Source organism: Trichomycterus rosablanca, chromosome 12 (assembly GCF_030014385.1).
Source record: "Trichomycterus rosablanca isolate fTriRos1 chromosome 12, fTriRos1.hap1, whole genome shotgun sequence".
Taxonomy (NCBI): Eukaryota; Metazoa; Chordata; class Actinopteri; order Siluriformes; family Trichomycteridae; genus Trichomycterus; species Trichomycterus rosablanca.
This window is the reverse complement of record NC_085999.1, coordinates 12,749,377-12,775,367: the sequence shown is the minus strand read 5'-3', so window position 1 is coordinate 12,775,367 and position 25,991 is coordinate 12,749,377. Positions and strand designations below refer to the sequence as shown.

General features: G+C 40.2%; 1 protein-coding gene across 1 annotated transcript in view; it reads right to left on the bottom strand.

The window, feature by feature from the left end:
* The window catches only part of man1a2 (mannosidase, alpha, class 1A, member 2), a 116,521-nt gene that overhangs the window by 5,751 nt on the left and 84,779 nt on the right, over positions 1 to 25,991 (bottom strand). The window contains exons 5-12 of the mRNA XM_063005464.1: positions 25,360 to 25,478; positions 24,289 to 24,369; positions 12,790 to 12,884; positions 12,082 to 12,205; positions 11,213 to 11,306; positions 5,013 to 5,128; positions 4,702 to 4,921; positions 2,317 to 2,489 (exon numbers count right to left, since the gene is read on the bottom strand). Coding sequence (XP_062861534.1) covers positions 2,317 to 2,489; positions 4,702 to 4,921; positions 5,013 to 5,128; positions 11,213 to 11,306; positions 12,082 to 12,205; positions 12,790 to 12,884; positions 24,289 to 24,369; positions 25,360 to 25,478 — 1,022 coding nt within the window. The remainder of the gene's footprint in view (positions 1 to 2,316; positions 2,490 to 4,701; positions 4,922 to 5,012; positions 5,129 to 11,212; positions 11,307 to 12,081; positions 12,206 to 12,789; positions 12,885 to 24,288; positions 24,370 to 25,359; positions 25,479 to 25,991) is intronic.

Genomic DNA, 25,991 nt, shown 5'->3' with positions numbered 1-25,991 from the left:
GAAGCCAATGCCAAGTGTCCATATCAAAAGGATACAGCTTCTTTTGCATTGTACTATCACTCTTATTAATCAAACCATGTTGCATTTTTTGGCTGGATTGACTAAAATGGTTCCATTGATCATTAACCTGAATCTGAATCTAAAGTTTGACGCTCTTAATGAGCTATAATTACTGTATCTCTAATCCAGGAAATTTTGTTTTTTATTAGAGCTGTAAAATGCAAGTTTGCAAATCTTCTATGGCTGGTAAGAGTAGGACTTATTCACTAATTAAAGCTGATACTTTCTCTCTCTCACTTTCACAAACATCATGTTTAGGACATAGGTGGGCTGTCAGTGCCAGTTACAAACACTGGGCACAAAGCAAATGTCTTTTTATTTTAGTCCCAGTCTAATCGTATAGCCAGTACCCCTATTACAATGATCTTGCTGCTTGTACCACCCCTAACTAGACAAGGACGGCTGAGATTATCATGCACCTCCTAAAAACACACTATGAACTGAACTTAGCAAATACCCCACCACTAGTGCAGGCACCTCAACCAGACAGCCAACTATGCCTGTTTGGACATTTTAAGATCTGGTTTTAGTTTTATTTTATGGCTACTGATTTGTTTACTAATGTTGAGGTCCCTGATATAGATCTCTGACCCTGTTCCCCCATCAGAGTTTGAAATCTCCAGATTTGAATCATCTTAATAAAATTTGAATTGCTCAGTTTTGGATACAAATGTACAGTAATCCCTAACTTTAACTGTACAGGGATTGATTGATGAATTACATTCCCGCAAACATACAATTAAGGTTTGTTGATTTGGTCTAGTTTTATAGTTGTATGAACATGTAGAACAAATAAATGTCTTGCTAAAATGTAGCATTTACAGTTTTCTGCATATTTCCAATTACTCAGTTTTATCTCCTCACCGCTGCAGACCCCTACCCTGACCGAGGGAGGTGCAGACACAAGCAGTTTGCCAAGTGCTGCTTTTCACCTGCTCGAGGCAGGTTCACACAGAGAGAAGTATCACAAACAGAGTAACTCAATGACCTCTATTATTGCCGTCTCTGTGCAGACGACATCAACCAGCCAACAAAGGCTATAATTGCAGCCTTCCCTCAGACATATCCAATCATGTCTGTGTAGGCAACTGGCTGGCAGATAGCAGAGATAAGATTTGAAGGGCTTGAGAGCTTCAGATCAAAATTTGGATTTGGATTGTTTAAGATGGTATTTGAATGTTAAATGTTCCATTCCAGCTTAGCTCACTGTAATCATACCTAAACAAGCTGGGTATGTACACCTGACACACAGCACTACACTAAAGAACAGCACAGTTGCTGAACAGCATGCTATTTAACCATATAGAGCTGAAAGACCTGCTGAGGGGGAGAGCAGACTGAGACTGAGATGACAGGGAAAAGCATTAAGTAAAACATAAAAGACAAATGGAGAACCCAGTGGAGAGAAGGAGCTCTTCATCTGAGGGAGTCCTAGTGCAGAGGTGCAGTACTGATGCAGTACAATGAAGCCGTCTAATCACAAAGAAACTCTTTACAGTACTTGAATACAATCTAAAAACACAAAATCCTACACCAGGAATACAACCTGCTTTTAAGGGGAAAAAAACATTTGATTGGGGGGTAAAAAGAGATACACTGACATGACATCAGTGTAAATCAAACACAATTTACATTAGCAAGGTAACACTGTTAGAGGTCACCACAGCAGATCATTCATCTCCATCCTGCCCTGTCTGGAACATCCTCCTCTCACACCAAGCACCTGCATCTCCTCCCTCACTGCATCCATAAACCTTATTTTTGGCTTTTCTCTCCTCCTCTTCCTCCTCCTGCCCCATGGCTCCATTCTCAGCAGCCTTTTCCTTTTAACTCTTCTCCTTCCTCTGCACATGTCCAAACCATCTCAATCTCGCATCTCCAAAACATCCTGTCCCTCTAATAATCTCATTACTAATTTTGTCCATCCTCATCCTCATGATGAACAGCTGTAGCCTAGCGGTTAAGGTGATGGAATAGTAATCAGAAGGTCATTGGTTCAAGTAAAACCACTGCCAGGTTGCCACTGTTGGGCCCTTGAGCAAGGCACTTAACCATCAATTGCTTAGACTGTATGCTGTCACAGTACTGTAAGTCGCTTTGGATAAAAGTGTCTGCTAAATTCCAATAAAATGTAATTTGGAACATTTGGAACAATCGTTTCATGGATGCACATGAAACACAAAATATTAAACTTTTTTGCATTAGTAAACATTAGTGCAACATTGTTTAGTGCAGGAGGTAAGAATATGAACTTACCTGAGCAGCCTCCCAGCCCCACTGTCTGTATTTGGGATCATGGGTGAATCTCCACATGTACCAGTAGGTCTCGATCACCTCTGGCCTCAGGATATAATATTTTTCGTTCTGCCTTACAGCCACCGCCTCCAGCCCACTGTCGAACTTGAAGGCCTCTGGACCAAGCTTTAAAACTAAACACACACAAGACTCAGAAATATATAATGTGTATATATATATATATATATATATATATATATATATATATATATATATATATATATATATATATACAGTGTATCACAAAAGTGAGTACACCCCTCACATTTCTGCAAATATTTCATTATATCTTTTCATGGGACAACACTATAGACATGAAACTTGGATATAACTTAGAGTAGTCAGTGTACAGCTTGTATAGCAGTGTAGATTTACTGTCTTCTGAAAATAACTCAACACACAGCCATTAATGTCTAAATAGCTGGCAACATAAGTGAGTACACCCCACAGTGAACATGTCCAAATTGTGCCCAAATGTGTCGTTGTCCCTCCCTGGTGTCACGTGTCAAGGTCCCAGGTGTAAATGGGGAGCAGGGCTGTTAAATTTGGTGTTTTGGGTACAATTCTCTCATACTGGCCACTGGATATTCAACATGGCACCTCATGGCAAAGAACTCTCTGAGGATGTGAGAAATAGAATTGTTGCTCTCCACAAAGATGGCCTGGGCTATAAGAAGATTGCTAACACCCTGAAACTGAGCTACAGCATGGTGGCCAAGGTCATACAGCGGTTTTCCAGGACAGGTTCCACTCGGAACAGGCTTCGCCAGGGTCGACCAAAGAAGTTGAGTCCACGTGTTCGGCGTCATATTCAGAGGTTGGCTTTAAAAAATAGACACATGAGTGCTGCCAGCATTGCTGCAGAGGTTGAAGACGTGGGAGGTCAGCCTGTCAGTGCTCAGACCATACACCGCACACTGCATCAACTCGGTCTGCATGGTCGTCATCCCAGAAGGAAGCTGACGCACAAGAAAGCCAGCAAACAGTTTGCTGAAGACAAGCAGTCCAAGAACATGGATTACTGGAATGCCCTGTGGTCTGACGAGACCAAGATAAACTTGTTTGGCTCAGATGGTGTCCAGCATGTGTGGCGGCGCCCTGGTGAGAAGTACCAAGACAACTGTATCTTGCCTACAGTCAAGCATGGTGGTGGTAGCATCATGGTCTTGGGCTGCATGAGTGTTGCTGGCACTGGGGAGCTGCAGTTCATTGAGGGAAACATGAATTCCAACATGTACTGTGACATTCTGAAACAGAGCATGATCCCCTCCCTTCGAAAACTGGGCCTCATGGCAGTTTTCCAACAGGATAACGACCCCAAACACAACCTCCAAGATGACAACTGCCTTGCTGAGGAAGCTGAAGGTAAAGGTGATGGACTAAACCCAATTGAGCACCTGTGGCGCATCCTCAAGTGGAAGGTGGAGGAGTTCAAGGTGTCTAACATCCACCAGCTCCGTGATGTCATCATGGAGGAGTGGAAGAGGATTCTAGTAGCAACCTGTGCAGCTCTGGTGAATTCCATGCCCAGGAGGGTTAAGGCAGTGCTGGATAATAATGGTGGTCACACAAAATATTGACACTTTGGGCACAATTTGGACATGTTCACTGTGGGGTGTACTCACTTATGTTGCCAGCCATTTAGACATTAATGGCTGTGTGTTGAGTTATTTTCAGAAGACAGTAAATCTACACTGCTATACAAGTTGTACACTGACTACTCTAAGTTATATCCAAGTTTCATGTCTATAGTGTTGTCCCATGAAAAGATATAATGAAATATTTGCAGAAATGTGAAGGGTGTACTCACTTTTGTGATACACTGTATATATAATGCCTATAATGTAATTATTTCTAATAATCATTTAATATGTAGGGTGTAGTTGAGGGAGCAGCCTAATTTACTTTGATAGAATGGCTGAAGAAGTGTTTTTTATTGTTTATTAGTTTTGATAATTAATAAATCCACCGTGCAAACCTATCAAAGGTGGCAGTAACTTTAGCCTTAGTTTAAGATGCCAGTCTTAGGGGTGCTAAAATACCATTTTGTAGAGAAAACTGTTTAATTGAAAAATTTAATTTTCATCCAGCGGAAAACACTGGGTGCATGACAGAAATACCCTATTGAGGGCACCAATCAATTGCATGGCTTCGACCACACCCCTCAGACACAGCCAATAATGTCTGTGTAGACAGCCGCCTGGCAGAACCACTAACTAGCGAATTGGGCTAGTGTAACAAACCGCAGGTTAGGACTGATGCAGCTCTCAGATAATGAATCAGTATTAAATATCTATAAATTAAGACAAGTAAATGTCTGTCTTTATTGCTTCCACGTTTGCTAACCTGTACGATCGTAACTCTCATGGCAGGTGTGTGCAATCTCTGCTCCCAGCTGCAGGTAGTGGCCAGCCTTGTCTCCAGGCGACCCATCAGCTCCCAGTGCGAACATGCCCCCGGCAAAGCAGGTCAGGTGACCCATCTTGCGCTCGAGGTGGCCGTTCTTCCACTCGCCAATGAAAGTGAGGCCTCCGTTGGACTTTCGGATGAGGTGACGCTCAATAGCCTTGTGTTAGAAACACAGAAACAGTGAGAGGAACAGACATGATTTAGGAAATATGCACAAATATTATTCGTTTTTTAACACTTGGACTTACCTCGATAGCTTCATCGTAGGTCTTGCGAGCCTCTATGTCTGTTTTATCAGACATAAGCCAAGCCTTGAGAAGATACTCGTAGAAACTGTCGCCGAGGCCACCCACTGATGTGTGGTCTGTATGTAAAAAAGAATGGCGTGTGAGACAGTGCTCAGGTTCATGGGATAAATATGCACCCAAAAATATGCAAAACCAGTAAAATCATATCACGGCATTAAAAAAAAACAATTTCATTGTTCAAAGACAAAAGGTGCCAGGGCACCCTGAAGGTATATTTGACACCCCAGACACTTATGCCAGGCAAGTCTATCTATTTTAACAGGCAGCAAACTAGGGATGCAAACGCTGGCCATGTCCTTTAACCAATCATAATTAGCTGATGGATGACACTTAACGACAAACAAAAAATGTGGTATAAAAATGTAAAACACAACATTGATTTCAAATTAACTAGTCTTAATTATGGATGTAACGATACACTCTACCCACGATGCGATACAATTCACAATACTGGGTTCACGATATGATTTTTTCCCGATTTTTTAAACAAAATTGAAGACAAATTATGACAAAGTTTCCTTTTATTATTTCTTTTTAAAATAAAATAAAATATTGTATTTGTGCTTATCTTTTATTTATCTAAATAATGAAAGCTGTTTTATTTCTGAGGTAGGTGCAAACTATGCAAAACAATGCTGGTTTAACTTTTTGTGTAAAAAAAAAATATGTATAGCAACAGTGCCCTCTGCTGTTTAAAGTGAATATCGATTCATCTTAAACGAATAACCGATTCGAATCGTGGCACATGTGCACCGATTTTTAACTGTCTTGTGGTGCATCGTTACATCCCTAGTCTTAATGCATTATTGTTAAAAAACACAGTAAAGCCAAACTAGTTTAAAATTACTAAACACACAGATGCGCAGAGTTTAACAAAACATCAGTCTCTGTACTGATAAAGAAAGCTGTTTCTTTTGTGATTATTGTTAAACAGTTCTATTGTTCATGATTTACATAATACAAATGCATAGAAATGTTTTTCTGTTCAGATAAGAAATGCAACCCACTCATCCTACAGCTGTAAAAAGAAATGGCACGCGTGCACTGAGGGTGAGTACAAATCAGCAGTCACTATTGATTCTGTGTGCAAGAGAAATATGTAACTTCAATTTTGCTGTTGGAAATGAATTTAAATGACATTTTTAACTGAGATGCTGGGGTTTACTATGCTCCACTCCACCACCTAAGATCCTCCGGTGCCATCAGCCGGCCAGGCATCTACACAGACTTGATAGGATACTGGTTAGGTGAAAGCCTAGTCAATTGTTTGCTGGTGAAACCGGACCTGCTGTTAGCCTGAACGGTTGAATATGGTTGAAGAACATAATATGAATTTTGTTTTAATGGACAGCATTAATCTAATCAGTTGTTTATTGTTTAATAAACATCCCTATAGCAAATTAAAATAGTACAACTGTCAGCTTACATCAAACTTACAAACTTCTATTAAAATTAAATAAAGAGATCAAGTACTTTTGATCAAGTACCCAAATTCCTCTGGTTGTTTTGGGTGCTATGCATTCACAAGTTAATAGTTGTTTGTATGGTAGCAGCCAAATCTCAAACATGCAACATAATTTCCTCTACAGTCTATGAGATAAACTACAGAGTTAATCTAAAGTTATTTATGGTTTATCTGATAAGTTGTACTCCAGACTTTACTCATTTGGCCAACACACCAACTTTGTTTGCCCATGCATGAGACACAACTACAATGCAGATTGTACTTGTATAGCATTTTGGATTAATACTGGAATTACATAATTAACAAGATCACTGAGCATAAATTGCTAATTTACCAAAATAAACTGCTTCCTATAATACTACTAAAGGCCAAAATAACTATTATGCAAAGTCACTGGTGTCACCTACCATTTTCCTGTTGGTCAACATGAAATAAGCTGGAACTAACTAAATACTCTTCTTTTTTATATATATTTTTGTTCATGCATTATCTCCTGTTTTTCTCCCGACTTTTAGTGTGTCCAATTACTCAATTGCATTATGCTTCCTCTCCACTGATGCCGATCCCCACCCTGATTGAGGAGAGCTATGACTAACACATGCCCCCTCCGACACGTGCAGTAGCCGACTGCATCTTTTCACCCGCCATATGTAGATCAGCTTTTGTGTACAAAGAGCCACACCTTGATCCTCATTATCCCTCGTCTCTGTGCAGGCGCCATCAACCAGCCAGCAGAGGTCGTATTTGCATCAGTTATGAAGTCCCTATCCGGCTCCCACACTGTATAAACAACAGCCAATCGGTTGTTCATGTAGGCGCCCAGCCCAGCTGGATGGCAGAGCTGAGTTTCGAACCAACGAGTTCGAAACTCAGCTCTGGTATGCTAGCGTGTTTTAACGCTGCGCCACCTAAGCGGCAAATCCAAAAATTTACATTTATTTAAGGGACACTCGGGTGGCACAATGGTCTGTTAAGCCAACCCACCACTGCTAAGATCTGGGTTCGAATCTCAGAGGTGGCCGGGCTTCTACACAGATGACTGGCTATGTCTCTCCAAAAATTATGAAAAGACAAAATGACTAAATTGGGATGCTCACATTAAATGAGCTGAAGGTATTTCTGGCAAGTATTGGTTTTGTACTACATGTGACAAAAATTGCCTGTATTCTTCAAGTCTGGGATGTGAAATAGGGTGGCAAGAAAAAGTCCTGAATCCAATTACAAATCTGTGAGGTGACCTGAAGAGGGCTGTGCAAAGAAGATGCCCTTGCAATCTGACAGATTTAGAGTGCTTCTGCAAGAGTGGGCAAAGATTGCTGGGTCAAGATGTGCCATGCTGATAGACTCCTAGCCAAAAAGACCCAAAAATTCTTTTTTTTTTTAATTTTTTTTTAATTTTTTTTTTAAATTATATTTATTTGCCCCCTAAAAGTTTGTTTTTCAATTGAATTGTACAGATTAAATGTGGAAAAGGTAGTCTGGATTAAAGGTGGATTTACAGTGTACCCTTGAGTTACGAACGATTTACCATACAAACATTTTGGGTTACGAACAATTTGTTTCAACTTAACGTACAAACAAATTTTGGATTACAAACAGAAATTCGCGAAACACGTGACGTCTGTCACTGTGTATCAGACAGAGGGGACAGTGAGTGAGAGAGAAGAAGGAAGTCCGCTGGGTAAAGTATTCTTTCTTTCGTGCAATTACACCTACAAAATACAACACTATTGAAATAAAGAAGGAAATAATAAAGAGATATGAGTTATTGTTGTTTCTGGTAGATACATTGTATGAAAAAAAAGAAGGACATTTATTATGGTGTATAGTACAGCACACATACTGTACTAAGATGTGTGTTTTATATGTACAGTACTACTGTGTATTGTTGTTTATTATTATTCATTACAGTATTATCTATTCTATAATTTAAGATTAAGGGAAAATATACTTGTATTTATAACAAAAAAAACCATTTAAGACATTAGAAAGGTTAGGTAAGGGGGTGGTTTGGGAGGTCTGGCACGGATTAATTCTATTTACATTATTTCTTATGGGAAAATAGGTTTAATTAACGAACATTTTGACTTAAGAACAGCCCTTCGGAACCAATTAAATTCGTAAGACAAGGGTTTGATATTTTTACATTGTAATAACCTGGCATTTTAACAAGGATGTGAAGACGTTTTATATATTTATTTATTTGTTAAAGCCATGTTTACACACTGGTCATTCTCATGGCAAGATAGTTACCTAGATTATGCACAGGTTATTTATTCATGTTTTTTGTCTAGTGTCCTTTCTGTGTTTTGCTCTAGATGTGTATTATCAGTATTGTATTTGTCAAAAAATTAATCAGAGGTTTTGTTAAAAATGTCAACCATTGATTGTATTTGGTATTGCAAGTCTTTGGCATTCTATGTTCTATGTCATTCCGGTTTGGGTAGGAGAGGTGGGCGCTGATGTCCTGTGAAAGCCATCATGACCTTGTTACCTGCTCGCTCTCCCTTTTAGTTATGCTGTAATAATTAGGGCTGCCGGAGTCTAAAACTCTCTGTAAAACTGTTTTACTCAACTAGCATTGTACATTATTAACTACATTCTTTGTTGTTTTACTTCAAAGGCATTCTGATGGAAACCTGTTTACCCGCCAAGGTTAAGGATTAAAGTCGAAACTGCCGTGACAACTATGCTGCTCGTGCCGGATGTGACGGGTCTGGAGTAATTGCACCAAGAATGACAAGAACTCACTACAGACTTTATTGAAGACTAGAGCGAATAACAACTCTATTATTATTTATTTATCTATTTATTACCAGTTATAACTTTTAGATCATTTAATTCTGTGTTTGTATGTTTTGTGTAAATCGTGTATTTACTTAAAGTATCCTCCAGACCACCCAAGAAGGATGGGCCCTGCTGAGTCTGGTTCCTCTCAAGGTTTCTTCCTGTAATTTTCAGGGAGTTTTTCCTTGCCACAGTCACCCTTGGCTTGCTCAACAGGGGTTTTTGTATCTGTTGGTCCTGGATTTTGTAAAGTTGCTTTGAGACAATGTCTATTGTAAAAAGCGCTATATAAATAAAGTTGACTTGACTTGTTATATTTTGTGCACTTTGTTAATAAATGTTCAATGGTTATTTGTGTATTACAGTGGTCACGTATCGGTGGGCGCTCTCCCTTCACCAGATGTAGACGTTTTATATTACTATAAAGTTCAGCCACAGGGCATACTCATCATGTCTAGATGTAGTTCAGCTCAGTTGTATAAAATTGTGTTTATTTGTTTCCTGGCAGCTTACTTTTTCCATCATTCCAACTCTCTGCAGTAAAAATAAATAATTTAGGCAGACGCCCACCTTTATTACAATAATAAAGCATTAAGACCGGCCTGTGTTAGCATCTGAATCAGTCTGTAGACACACACGACCAATCAGCTAATTACTCACGATGCCTCTGCAGAGTCTGTGTATTGCACTGCAGGAGTGTGCATGGCTGACAGATGGAGCACTATCGGGGATGGTAATGCATCGTAATGGCTCGTTAGAAGGTTATAAATGTAAACTATAATACAGCGATAAACAGTCTGAGAGAACGCACCAAAATCTGAGTACAGTAGAGAACGGAATAAATCAGTGAGTCCCAAAGATGCAGCGATAAATGCAGCTTTGAATAAGTGAATATTGGGGAAAAAACATGACCTTGAACAGCTGGAATAAGGATACAAGGTCATATACCAGTTCTAACTTGTTTGTTTGGCTATTTCAGTCATACCCACATGGGGTACAGTCATAATAGGATGGCTTGTTAAATGTCTAACCTTCTAGTATGGCCCCAGTCTTGTTATGCCCCTGTGGCGTTATTAAAAAGTGAAAACATATGAGTGACTAGAGTTTGGCAGCAAAGTGACTGGTCACGCAAGGTCACAGAATAGGACTAGGCTGTTGCGCTGGCTGTGTGCCAGAGTGTGGTTGTGCTGCTTAGCTTGCTGCAGCGCTCCACAATTTTTGCAATCACCTGATTGAGCTTAGACCCAGTTTGCTTCTGACCTTTTTAAAGTCAATGAGACGAACTGTTCGATATGACGTAGTAAATGGCAGTACGAACAATGCTTAATGCAAACAAAGCATAACATGACTTATTGTACTAAAACAACGACCAAGAAAGTTCATTCGTAGAGAGAACTTATGGCCATTAATAATTAAGAGAGGTTAAGTGTTCCTTGTCATTCTTTTAGTACATTAAGCCCTGTTAATCTTTTGTTCATGATAAGTGTTTTAGACTCTCTTGTAAAAGCTACTGCTTAACTATAGCACTAAATGTCATATTAAAAACTTGTGCTTGCATTTTTTGGAGAGGTTCAAATGAAGACTCTGCTATGCAGCCACTGTTGGGTCCTTGAGCAAGGCTCTTAACCCTGTCTGCTCCAGGGGCGCTGTACAACGATTGAGCCTGCACTCTGACCCCAAAAACAGGGAAGATTGTTTAGAACTAGTGTTCAACCGTAATGACAATATAGTCACATTTTTATTTGTCCCTTTGCTTGTCACTGTCATGGTCTCTTCATACAGTGACACTTCAAAAGTGTGGTGAAAGACTCGCTAATCATTCATGTATTATGAGTACTGTATTTTCGGTAAGACTAACGGGAGAGTATAGAACATGGATGGTACTTACGCTGGCCCCAGCGGCCAGTCCGTGGGTTCAGGTAGTTCGGATAAAGGCCATTGGGTCTGTCCATCTTAGCCAGCAACTTCCTGATATGCATCACCTGATGGGAGGAGGAAGTAATAAAAACACCAACTATTATAGTGCTATGTTGGTGTACACATTTGTTATAAATATTTATTTATTTATTAGGATTTAACATCATGTTTCACACACTTTGGTTACATTTATGACAAGACAAGTAGTTACTCATTACACAAGATTCATCAGTTCAAGTCTTCAATGTCAAACACAGTCATGGACAATTTTGTATCTTCAATTCACCTCACTTGCATGTATTTGGACTGTGGGAGAAAACCCACACAGACACGGGGAGAACATGCAAACACCACACAGAAAGGACCCGGACCGCTCCACCTGGCATTCAAACCCAGGACCTTCTTACTGTGAGGCGACAGTGCTACCCACTGAGTCACCGTGCTGCCCTTTGTTATAAATAAAATAATTATTTAATGTGTTATTATATGATTCTGATTATTATATTTTACAATATATAAGATTAATAAAAGTATCAAACAAATCACATTATTTTTCAAGACTAGCAACCGGCCAGGCACCCACACAGAAAAGAAAGAAGGAAATTGTGGCCTCTGCTGCCTGGTTGAGGCACCTGCACGAGAGATGGTTGATTTATAGATAGTAGTGCACGACTCTCTATAAACAATACTGCTCACTGTAAGGTCCAGTCTCTGGCAGGTAAAAAGAAGCTCTACAAGGTCAAGGTGGAGGTCTGCAGCAGCATGGGAACTTACACGTGGGGAACTGGGTATGACTAAGATTGTAAGGAAAAATGTAAAAATAGAATAAAATGGACAAACCTTTTGATAGTAGGCAGGGTTCCCAGTCAGATATGTGAGGTGTACAAACTCCATATGCAGAGTTCCAAACTCAGCCAGGATGCTACTACCAGCCGAGGCCCAGCCCCAGTTACGACCCACACCACTAGAGAAAAGAAAGATAAAGAACCTTGTTTTAAATGGTATAATAAAACCCCAACACTCACACAACTAATGTATAAACATAGACAAGCTGTTATTCAATGCAGGTGGGGATGAAGTTTTGTATTTTCGGCCTGTTCTTTTGTGTTATTAACTCATTTACATTCATGACGTGTTCATTCTATCTCCTTTAGGGGTGTGTTTGTGTCTGAGTTCGTAATGACAGGCCCGAAATCAGTCTGGGTAAATAAGAAGTAATGGAATACAAATGAATTTTTCCTTAAGGTTAGACACACCTTGAAAGTCATCAGTTCTCAGATTCCTCAAATTTCTTAAAACACCCAATTAATTTACAAAATCTGTGCTAAACTCTAATTAATGTAGCGTTAGTGTATCGAAAAGCCTAATATACATTCAGTATGCACAATGTGCATTTATTATGCTCTATTTGAATAAAATCTAGTGAACTGAATGGTCATAAAAAAAAGACCCAGACAACTGACAGGCCAATAATATGCTTAAGAAAAAGCACTGTGGTTTTAGTGACCAAGCTAAAGCTGAAGTACATGAAGACTGATAAGTACCCACCTCTTGAGGTTGACCATGGCCCAAGGAATACCAGTAGGGGTGTTAAAGGCAGGAAGCAGTTTTTCAGCCAGCTGGACGGCTTTCACCTTAAAAACCTACAGACGAAAATAGAGAAACAGTAAGATACAAACAAAATCTGTAATTCATTATAGATTTTTATTATTTACACTCACAGACAAAATCCCACACATAGTCAACACTGAAGTTTGTTACCATATTACGGATATTTTTATGCCAAGTTTACACTACACGATTTTTGCCATGATTTTCGTTTGCCGACAGGTCGCCCCCTAGATGTGCCGGCTCGGAGGCAAATCGGCGTTCACTCTGGGCTCAGTCAACCACCTGATCCGAGTGACTCGGCGATCGCTCGCAGACTCAAGAAAAATATCTAGCATGCTAAATATCTGGACCTGTCAGCGACTCAAAATCATGTAGTGTGAAAGGTGTTGCAATCAGGTTGTGATTGTTGTGAACGCAAGATACAGAGTGAGGGGAAACCCGGGGAGTGGATGGGGCGTAAATGTGTGGGGTGGGGGGCATTATATAGTTCCTATCAGAATACATTGGGATACACAAGCTTTACTGTATGTGACCTTATCGTCCATGCCAATAAGCCTCACCTTTGCTGCACCAGACAAACTGCTAATACGTATGGTTAAACTGTTCCAGTTTTGATTAGTTACTCCATAGAACTCTGCAGGCCTATCCAAATTCCTACTGGTGTATTCCAGTCAACCCTTCCTGTGCTTCTTTGTCAAAAGTGGCGTGCATGATAAAGTCTGGCCTTGTTTGTTGATGTGCCATAATAATAGAAGCTTTGGACATTATTCCCAATGGTGTCTAGGAATGTTCAAGGCCTTGGAAGTCAGGACCTTGAAAAGGGATGAAATGAAAACCCATTGCCCTTCTGGTGCAATGAAATTTTCTCCTCTCAGCTTCTGTGACAGCTCATTACTTTTCACCATGGCTGCAACACACCGTGAATACATTTCTGGGTGGTGTTTATATAACACAACGATCAGGCATAACATTATGACCACCTATGCAGCCCCATACACAACACACTGCGATGCACTGTGTATTCTGACACCCTTCTATCAGAACCAGCATTAACTTCTTCAGCAATTTGAGCAACAGTAGCTCGTCTGTTGGATCGGATCAGACGGGCCAGCCTTCACTCCTCACATGCATCAATGAGCCTTGGCCGCCCATGACCCTGTCGCCGGTTTACCACTGTTCTTTCCTTGGACCACTTTTGACAGATACTGACCACTGCAGACCGGGAACACCCCACAAGAGCTGAAGTTTTGGAGATGCTCTGACCCAGTCGTCTAGCCATCACAATTTGGCCCTTTACGCTTGCCTATTTTTCCTCCTTCTTACACATAAACTTTGAGGTAAAATGTTCACTTGCCGTGTAATACACAGATCAGCCATAACATTGAAACCACCTGCTTGTTTCTCCACTCATTGTCCATTTTATCAGCTCCACTTATTTGTTAGCCCCCATTCATGCTGTTCTTCAATGGTCAGGACTCTCCCAGGACCCCTACAGAGCAGGTATTATTTGGGTGGTGGGTCATACTCAGCACTGCAGTGACACTGATGTGGTGGTGGTGTGTTTACATTTTCATTTTTATCCAAAGCGACTTACACAATGAGCTATTTAGGACCCAAAATACCCAAAATACCCGATCTTGCTCAGGGACCCAACAGTGGCAACTTGGTGGTGACGGGGCTTGAACCGGCAACCTTAACCACTGAGCTATCACTGCCCTTATCACACACCTTATCACGGTGTGTTAGTGTGTGTTGTGCTGGTATGAGTGGATCAGACACAGCAATGCTGCTGGAGTTTTTAAACACCTCACTGTCCCTGCTGGACTGAGAATAGTCCATCAACCAAAAATATATCCAGCCAACAGTGCCTGATGGGAAGCATCCTGTGACCACTGATGAAGGTCTAGTAGATGACCAACTCAAACAGCAGCAATAGCTGAGCGATCATCTCTGACTTTACATCTACAAGGTGGACCAACTAAGTACAAGTGTCTAATAGAGTGGACAGTGAGTGGACACGATATTTAAAAACTCCAGCAGCACTGCTGTGTCTGATCCACTCATATTAGCACAACACACACTGACACACCACCACCATGCCATTGTCACCGCAGTGCTGAGAATGATCCACCACCCAAATAATACCTACTCTGTGGTGGTCCTGACCATTAAAGAACAGGGTGAAAGGGGGCTACCAAAGCATGCAGAGAAACAGACGGACTACAGTCAGTAATTGTAGAACTACGAAGTGCTTCTATATGGTAAGTGGAGCTGATAAAATGGACAGTGAGTGTAGAAACAAGAAGGTGGTTTTAATGTCACGGCTAATCGGTGTATAGCTGAAGCAAAAAACAGGGTCATTTTCAAGTTCCCAATGGTTTAATCATACAGACTATCAGTAGGTTTCAAGATCAGCAAAATTATGTAGGAGTTGAATAATTGTAATGTGGCAGTATTAACAAAACATCCTGCTACTCTAAAATATCATTTTTGTTTATTTGCTGTATTAAAATTATAAATGCCTGTTTCCTCTAAGGGAAGGGAGGTGTTAATATTTCCAACTGTAACTGCCTTAAACGACAACAGTTCAGTGTGTAATTACTCCATGCTGGGTATGCAAATCTGCTAGATATTAAATTCCTGATGAAGGTTATTAATAATTGACAAGCCTCTAAAATGACACTTCAGAATGCAATCACGCTTTAGTTTCTCTGTCCTGTTCTCTGTTCCTTTTCTTACTTTCTTTCCTCAAGTTCATCCTTAAAGGAGCTATCATGTGTGTTCTGACAATAACTTCACTGCAAACCACAGAATGTAATGAAGTAAAATGTGACTGATCATAAAGTTTAGAACGTACTTCTGTGTTGAAACAAAAATAAGCTGCTAACTGGTTCTCAGAATGGATTTATTTATAGCAACAACAATCATATTAGTAATTCACCACAGAACAGCTGGCTTCCAAGAATGAAACAGCGTGCTCACGTCCAACAACCAGAGGCGAGGTTTAACAAACATGAAGTCAAGAATGTTCGGCTTGCCAGTGATTAACCAACAAAGAAGTCCTTGTTCCATTCATAGGTTAAAAATCATTTTGTCATTTTAATATAGTTCTAACATCTGATGCTTGATTCCGATTGACAGCGAAACTACAGCAAAATGCATGCGCCAGCTCCACGGTACCGGTCCATGGGTCATTTATTACCGGGCCGCACAGAAAGAATAAATAATTAGAGATCGCTACAAGAGCAATTAAATTTCCAATACTCTTCAGGTGTTATTGTCCCAAATCACCACTAGGTGGGAGCAGCGTCTCGTTGCAGCGAAAAAAGCTCAGGATTCACACTGATTTGCCATTCTATAGTTATTCTATATTAAATCCCCCCGCCGATCCGTGAAATTATATCTTATATGAAACAGGTTCTTGGTGCAAAAAAGGTTGGGGACCGCTGGTATACACAGTACATTCGGAGAGTCTAATCTGAACAGGAAAACTATATTTATGCATTTATAGTATTAAAATAATGAACAGAAGAACTACACCAACCAGGCATAACATTATGACCACTGACAGGTGAAGTGAATAACACTGATTATCTCTTCATCACGGCACCTGTTAGTTAGTGGGTGGGATATATTAGGCAGCAAGTGAACATTTTATCTTCAAAGTTGATTTAGAAGCAGGAAAAATGGGCAAGCGTAAGGATTTGAGCGAGTTTTGACAAAATTTGCCAAAGTGTGATGGCTAGACGACTAAGTCAGAGCATCTCCAAAACTGCAGCTCTTGTGGGGTGTTCCCGATCTGCAGTGGTCAGTATCTATCAAAAGTGGTGCAAGGAAGGAACATTGGTAAACCGGCTGCTGAAGAATTCAATGTTAAAGGTGTCAGAATACACAGTGCATCGCAGTTGTGACAGTTTGTGTCAGTATGGAGTCAGACTGCATGTTAAGCTCTGCACACGTGGACCTGTGTGTACTGTTGTGTACAGTTGTGTGTGTGTGTGTGTGTGTGTTTTAATGCAAAAATGATGTGGATATTTTGCATCATGCTTCAGTATAAAGGTAAAACTCTGCTTATCATATTGTAATAACTACAGCATGTCCGGATCAGCATTAACATACTAACTGCAATCATTTTGATTAGTATGTTTAGTGCTTTAAATCAGGGTTTTTCAAACCCTGGGTTGCACCCCTTAAGTGGGTCTCGAGCCGAAAAAAAATGGATCGCACGGAAAAACAAGAATAATTGAATAAACTTGTACACAAACGTCCCTCTTGTATAGAGAGAGTAAGATGTGTTGCCTGTGTTGCGTAAAAAATTGTGAACAAAATGTGGGTCGCTTGATCTACAGTACATTTGGAATGTTGAACTGGTTTTGCTCATGGTGTTCATCTTAGTGTTTATCATCAAGTGCAGTATTACACTGTTTTTAACCAATCAAGCATGTGTGACTAGTTAATATGAAGCGTAGTCATGTGTCTAATATGTTTGTTGGGATGCTACGGAGCGCTTCAGACGTTCCTTTGTGCCAACTGCCATCAGACTGCATAACAATAGCAGAATACACAGACTGTCCTCACACTGATGAGCCAGCTTCCCCCTACAATAACTCAAGCCCAAAACCCATTAAAACAAAACTGTTTTTTATGTACTTTTCAGAAATATAAGCATTTTTTTTTCTAGATAGTTGGGTTCTTTTGGTAGATTCATTCAAAATGTGGGAGATCTTTATGCCCCACCCTGTACTTACACTGTACTGGAGCTGCTGTAACACTTGAATTTCCTCCATGGGGATCAATAAAGGAATCTTATCGTATATGCTTATTTACATTCAATTAACATTCAACTAATGACTGTCGGTTAGATTAAAAATTTAAAATTAAGTTTAATTTTATCGAGTTGCCACACACAAATGGCACCTATTCAGTGGAATGGCCCTTTAAGTATAGAGACAAACATTGCCTTCCTTCCTATTTTTGCTTTTCTCTGTTCTAATGACCATGTGCCCCCCCCCCCCCTTTAATATCCAGACAATCACACAACAAAACCTCTTTTCTACACTGCAGCATATCACTTAGATGTATTGCTTGTATTAGCATTCACACAGTTCTGCCATTATGTAACAAGGACTATTTCTTTTGAACTATGACTGGGGGTCAGGTCTGCCGTGACATTACTGAAAAGTAATCACAGCAAACAGCAGCCATTTTTATTCCGAACATATTCATGCACCACACCTTTGTCTAGAGCAAAAACTGTCCTTAATCAAAGCTGTGACATTGGTTTGTAATTGCTGGTGGTTATCATATTCAGACAGAGTGCAGTATTACACCGTAGGCATCTTTATCTTATGAAGCCTTTTAGAAGCTAATGAGCTCAAGAACTATAAACATGTAGCAGGAAAATGCATTACTTTGAGACAACCTGCAATTCCTCCGGCGTTAATGACATTTCTATTTTTGGCCGCTGCCCGACAAGCTTAGTGTGACACCATTAAAATGCACTAGAGTTTACACAAATCAATGAGAGGTATATGCTACTCCAGCTGCCGCTTACTCAAATGAAGCCCTATTTAAAAAGCATAAGCAGAGTAAGAGTGTTTAAAGTTTAAAGGTCATTTAAAGTAGGGTGACCATACATCCTCTTTTTCCCAGACATGCCCTCATTTTTAACTGATTGCACCGTTCCTCTTTACATCCCGCCGTCTCTCACTTCGCTTACAAAATGTCCAAGCACAAATGCAAATTGTTTTTGTCTTGATTGGCATCCTTGGAAAGCAGAATGCATGACCTGCAAAGCTGACACGTAAGTGTCAGTGTTAATCAAACACGCTGGAATACACCGATCAGCCATAACATTAAAACCACCTTCTTGTTTCTACACTCACTGTCCATTTTATCAGCCCCACTTACAATATAGAAGCACTTTCTAGTTCTACAATTACTGCCTGTAGTCCATCTGTTTCTCTACATACTTTTTTAGCATGCTTTCATCCTGTTCTTCAATGGTCAGGACCCCCACAGAGCAGGTATTATTTGGGTCATGGATCAGCATTGCAGTGACACTGACATGGTGGTGGTGTGTTAGTGTGTGTTGTGCTGGTATGAGTGGATCAGATACAGCAGCGCCACTGGAGTTTATACACACCTCACTGTCACTGAGAATAGTCCACCAACCAAAAATATTCAGCCAACAGCACCCAATGGGCAGCGTCCTGTGACTGCTGATGAAGGTCTAGAAGATGACCAACTCTAACAGCAGCAATAGATGAGCGAACGTCTCTGATTTTACATCTACAAGGTGGACCAACTAGGTAGGAGTGTCTAATAGAGTGGAGTGAGTGGACACGGTATTTAAAAACTCCAGCAGCGCTGCTGTGTCTGATCCACTCATATTAGCACAACACACACTAACACACCACCACCATGTCAGTGTCACTGCAGGGCTGAGAATGATCCACCACCCAAATAATACCTGCTCTGTGGTGGTCCTGTGGTGGTCCTAACTACTGAAGAACAATGTGAAAGCAGGCTAAAAAGGTATGTAGAGAAACAGATGAATTACAGTCAGTAATTGTAGAACTACAAAGTGCTTCTACAGTGTATCACAAAAGTGAGTACACCCCTCACAGACATTACTCATTAGACATTAATGGCTGTATATTGAGTTATTTTGAGGGAAGAATAAATTTACACTGTTATATAAGCTGCACACAGACTACTTTTCATTGTGTCAAAGTGTCATTTTGTCAGTGTTGTCCCATGAAAAGATATACTTAAATATCTGCAGAAATGTGAGGGGTGTACTCACTTTTGTGATACACTGTATATGGTAAGTGGAGCTGATAAAATGGACAGTGAGTGTAGAGACAAGGAGGTGGTCATAATGTTATGCCTGATCGGTGTATGTATTTATGACAAATAAAGGAATTCTATTCTATTATTGTTGGAGCTATGTAAAGTCTGCTTTACTGGTCCGCTTTTTTGTTGCCATGGAGGCCACAATGGCCTGGGATCCAACTAAATACTGTCATAGTTTCATTTTTTTAAGTTGGTATGCTTTTGTAGAACATTAGAAATGGTGGGTGATCAGACTTAAGAGTCTCTTTGGTCAGCAGACAGGACAGAGTCTGTGCATATAATGCCTAATTCACACTACACGATTTTTGCCCTGATTTTCGCTGACTCTGGAGCAACTCGGCGTTCGCTCGGTGATCGAAACTCGGCTCTCAATCGCTATGTGTGAACTGCTCAACAATTCGATTCGAGCGACTCGGCGACTGAAGATAATTATCTAGCATGTCAAATATCTGGATCCGAGTCGCCCAACTGGCAATGGGTGGTATGTCGAACAGCCAATGAGAATGCAAGATATGGTGTGAGGGGAAACACAGGGGAGGAGTTGTAAAAAGATGGGACAGGGGCATAATATAGTTTCTATCAGAATACATCGGCACACACACAAGTTTTACAGTATTTCTGACCTGATCTTTCTCTACAAAACATAACACCAACGTTGCATTGCAAAAAATATTTATTAACCTTTAACTCACTATAGAACAATCCATGCTGTTCGCGTAGCCCAATCCACCTGACCGTTTCAAAGCGTCACCAGTAAGACACATTGTTTATATGACGTAGTCAGTCACACACGCATGACGAGGTGAAACCAGTTCTCGCTTTTGTATTCCTCTTTTAAAACAGTACCATGACACAGCAAGAAATATATGGCATAGCAAGCTTTGAAACAAGAAAAACGAGTTTGTAGTTTAGATGCATTCCCTCGTTAACTAACCATGGAATCGCTTGATGTGGCTTTGTAGCTCTTTAATAAGATTTAATTTACCCTTTGATTGGTAAAATAAAGTTTCTCAAACCCAGATCATTGTATTAAATACTTTTTTCAAATCTTTTCACATTCCCAACTGACCACCTTGGGCAGCGCGTTCTTGCTTCCAACTAAAACACATCTCATAACAACAGTGAAAGTCAATACTGAGAACACAATGTCTATATTGTATATTGTTTTCAAGCTTCAAGCATGCCGCTCACTGGTACAGCCAGCGTATCATGTAAGGACTTAAACGCCATGGTAAGTGCCACTATGCACCCAGCCTTGGGGTGAAAATTGCGCAAAAATTGCTTATCATGTAGGAGCAGCCTTACAGGATTCCATAGCTGTTATCAGGTTTGGGGACGTGCATGGGTGAAAATTTCCTCTCTGAAGCAGAAATGCCTGAAATTTCCACAAACCTCTGAAGTCATCCGTTAGTAAATGTGTAAACAGGTGTGAAATAGAACTCCAGTGCATGAGCACATTGGAAAAAGACTAAAAAAACTCATGTCAAAGAGGTGATATACGATACAATAATAATGTTAAAGTATCAGTATTTATCTGTATTAGAACTGTACTTATCAAACTGTACAGTATATCTGTTATATTTAAATTAACAATAATAATAATCGTAAGACAAATGCACACCCAGCAGACAGCTTGTAACTTAAGTGAAGTCGGTTGCTTCCAACATAAAAACAATTCTGTAGGGACAGAGGGAGACCTTTTTACCTGTCTGTTTCTCTTCACAGTTATTTACTGACTCAGCAAACTGCAGTGGATGATGATTACGATGATGAAATACATTCGTCATGCTGCTAGTTAGTGTTTTTTCAATTTTCCCTCCAATCTAGCCGTATCCAATTACCCGATTGCATTATGCTTCCTCTCTACTGATGCTGATCTCCACTGCTAATTGAGGAGATCAAGTGACTGACACATGCCCTCTCCGACATGTGTGCAGTAGCCGACTGCATCTTTTCACCTGCACGAGGCAAGTTCATATGCGGATCAGCTTTGTGTACGGAGAGCCACACCCTGATCAATGCATTTTTCCCAGAATGAGCCAGCAGAGGTCATAATTACATCAGTTATGAGGTCCCTATCCGGCTTACCACCCTGTATGAACAACAAGACAATCGTTGTTCATGTAGCCGCCTTGCCCAGCCGGATGGCAGAGCTGAGTTTCGAACCGACGAGTTCGAAATGTCAGCTCTGGTGTGCTAGCGTGTTTTACCGTTGTAAGGAAAAAATGGAACAGAAGGACGTCTCTCCAACTTGGTGAAAATTGTCAATCTTTATTACAGGATGCAGTAGCAAGAAACACGAAGTAACTCGGGTACAGCGGAGCTAGACTGAACAATTCGGGGTTAAAACACACAACATATATACATTTAAGAAGAACCATATATGGGCTTCCTATGTTGCCCTTTTAGGGGTTTCCTGTAAAGGATGTGTATTACCCAAAAGCAGTGCAGACAAGATGGAACTGTCACCTCAACTCTAATTGGTCTAATTGTCTTTAATCACTTTCACGTCTAGGCCGATTCCCTTTGTCTGTGATGGCTGTTGATTACTCATTATAATAATCCCTTTAAGTTGGTTAGAACCTGTGAGAGCTGTCTCTGCTCTTCTTGTTTCATATGCTAAACTAAGCCAGGTGGTCCCCAACTTTAGGAAGAGACACCCTGGTTCAGAAATTATGATACTAATGCCATTAAGTGCAGTGGGGTAAAACTAGTCATCATTGGGTCCATGCTGTAATTCTTACACCGCTGTGCCACCTGAGCGGCTCAGTTTTTTTTTACCACATAATTTGCACAAAATTTACTAATGTCGTACAACATCCCTGCAGAAATCAAACCATTTCCACACAACCGACCCATGCAGAGTCATTTTTTATTTACATCGTTGACTGATCAGTTATTTATTTCTTAACACTGCAGTCGGTTCTTTAGGGAAAGATAGCAGCAACACGGTGAAAATGGGGAGCCACACGTTAGCGAAGAAAAAGGCTGCAACAGTGAGAGACACCATGAACGCGTGAGGTAGACCCGAGTGCGTAAGATGAACAATACTTGACATAACAAATATGGTATTTTTTTAGAAAAAGAATGCCCTTTGTCATGTATACATATACCTGTGTACAGTACAATGAAATTCTTTTTCTGCATATCCCAGCTTGTTTGGAAGCTTGGGTCAAAGCGCAGGGTCAGCTATTATACGGCACCCCTGGAGCAGAAAGGGTTTAGGGCCTTGCTCAAGGGCCCAACAGTGGCTGCATAGCAGAGCCTGGATTTAAACAGACAATCTATCGACTGACAGCCCAATGCTCTAAGCACTAGTCTACCGATGTCCCATTTTTCAATACTGTGTAAAAATACTTATTTGTGATATACAGCCCAACCCTAATTGGAAGTATATACAGCAGTCTGAACCCAACACAGTTGTGTCTTTACTAAATAGTATGTCACCTCAGTGCTCTGTGCTGACTGAAAAAAACTACTATTTGTTGATGTTCATTCCAAGATGCTCTCAGGCATGCTTCTGAAAAAGCATATTACAGCCATAATGCACTACTAAGGTTGGTCTGATCAGTGTTTTTTTTAAAAGCTGTTGGGCACTCAGGTAGCGCAGCGGTAAAACACGCTCCTCATGAGCCGAGAAATAACGTGTTGCTCAGGGTGTGGCGCTCCGTACACAAAGCTGATCCGCATATGAACGCGCCTCGTGCAGGTGATAAGACGCAGCCGGTACTGCACACGTATCGGAGGGGGCGTGTTTCAGTTGTGAAGCTCTCAGTCAGCAGTGAAGGGTAGAATCAGTAGAGGGCAAAAGTAATGCAATCAGGGTGATTGGGTACGACTAGATTAGGCAGAAAAATTGCAAAAAATTTGGGTCTGGGGCTCAAGACGAATTTCTTGATTCAATTAAAAACTTCAGTTCTTAATTACGTTTAAATGACCACAGTAGCAAAGCATCGTTCTATGCTGTTGCCTTAAGCCATTATTCACCTTTCACCCTTCATTCTGCTCAGGAAAGACAAAAACGCATCCGGACACAAGACGACTGAAACCAAACCAGAAAAGAAATTGAAATACAAAGAGCAAAGAAGAAAGGAGAGGGGAGGAAAATGGAGAGTAAATACCATCCATCATGTGGACAAGAGCGGGGTTGAAAACAGGCTGACAGCCCAGCGCAGGGTTCCTGTGAGGACAGATCTACCTAGGACAGTCAGTAGAGTAGAAAGCATAATCTCTCTACTTGTTCTCTGAGGTCCTTTCCTATCTGTAAGTCTATTCACGATCTGTATCTGTCCAACCGTGTATTTATGAATTTATCTCTTCTTCAAATAGACGAGAATAATATTATTGCCTTTTCTTTCGCCTGCTCTCAGTTCAGCCTCCTCCTGCCCGATTTCTGTGTGCAACTGAACAAACTTTTAAAGCCTGACCTTCAAAAAAATCTTTTCAAAGTCAACCTTCCTCCTATAGATGCAGCCAACTGTCTGTTGGACTCCCGGGCAGGTCAACAGACATTGTAATTTATTTGCAGATTACCAGTTTCACTGAGGTTGAATAAATTAATACAAAGTAGAATCTTACTTCTTGGCCAGACAGGTAGTATGCAGCCAGCAGTCCTCCAATGAAACGGATGTTGACCTCAAAGACAGATACCTCTGCATTCTGAGGGAAGAAAAGAGGTCAGATCAGACATCACCCTTGAATATAAATGAATGTACAAATTATGACATCATAATGTGTTATGTGTACAGTCAGAAAGCAAAAATCAGTCCTTAATGGGATACACTGAAACGAAGGCATGGAAAGATTTGATTATTCAAGCTTGGCAAATCTCAGTCTACAAGTAAGTCAGTATCTGGATTTGTTTCAGTAGTACCCTGACAAGTGCAGTACTGTTTTTGGTTACTTCCCTTTAGTAAGACAGTAGCATTCCACTTAAACAAATTATTGAAATAAATTGGTTGCAAACATGCTGATCAGCTTCCTGTTCACTTAACATTTAGTGTTTTATTCATCTTTTTAAAAGGTGATGTGATCTGGAGCACTTTGGAGTTATCTCAGCAGAGCCACTAACCGCCAGGCATCCACACTAGCACAACTGGCCGTGTTTGAGGGAGGGAAGGTCCGACTGGGTCTTGTCCGCTGCCACAAAGATGTGATATTTGATCATTTACTACTATACGTATATCCAGAAATTGATTGTTAATACCTGAATTTTGTTAATAGTTTCAGTGTGCAACAGAACTACTGGTTTTAATTAGTTCTGTATAAGAGGTTGGGGGACTAGAGTTATTCACAGCATCGCACGATTGTTGCAATATAAATTCATATAAATACTGAGGGCAGACTGCATTATAAACTGTTAATAATTACCCAAGTCTGACATGACACAATGTCAGAAGTCACTGTGGCAGATGTAGGTGTTAATAGATTTACAGTTTCTAAGCATTGCTTTAGATATTTCTTATAAATGTATGTAAATGTACTCAAAATGTAATTTATTCTTTTCAGCTATACATTTCAGACAATAGATTTAGCCACATCTCACAAGCACAATATAACTAAGGATTTAAAGCACAAAACAGCATAATATTATAAAACTAATATTCAGGTGATATCAAACATAATAATACATTTTTCCATAACACTCACCACACTGAAGTCTAGGTTCTCTTCAATCCACTTTTGACCATCTTTGAACTCATCTTGGAGTCCCATTATGTAGAGCGTGTCCAGAGCGTCTACTATTGTGGCCCCCATTTGAGAATTACCTGCAGGGACAGAGCACAAACATGTGTCAGCACAAACCAGAAGGTCTAATCAAGCATGGAAAGAACATTTAAACTTTTGCATTTGCATAAATCTGAAAAATAAAAACACATCACTGAAGTGTAAATAACAAATGTAGGGACTGAGTTGGAAAAAAAATAGAAAACTTTAATGAATTCAGAACAATTAGAATCTGCAGTTCCTTTAATAATTAAGAAGTGTAACACTGTGCTAAACATGCCTCTGTCCCTTTTTTGAGTGTGTTGCAGGCATCAAATTCTAAATGTGTGTATAATTAAAAACACATTTAACTTCAGTTAAAACATAGAAAATATTTTCTTGGTACTTTTGTCAATCAAATAAAGATTCAAGAGAATTGACAAATCACAGATTCTTGTTTTTATTCCAAATATATGATATATATCATTTTGACTCTGTATCGAAATAGGGAAATAGGACACAGGTCTATATATCAACTGCACAGAACTTTAATGTGTGTGTGTGTGTGTCTCTAT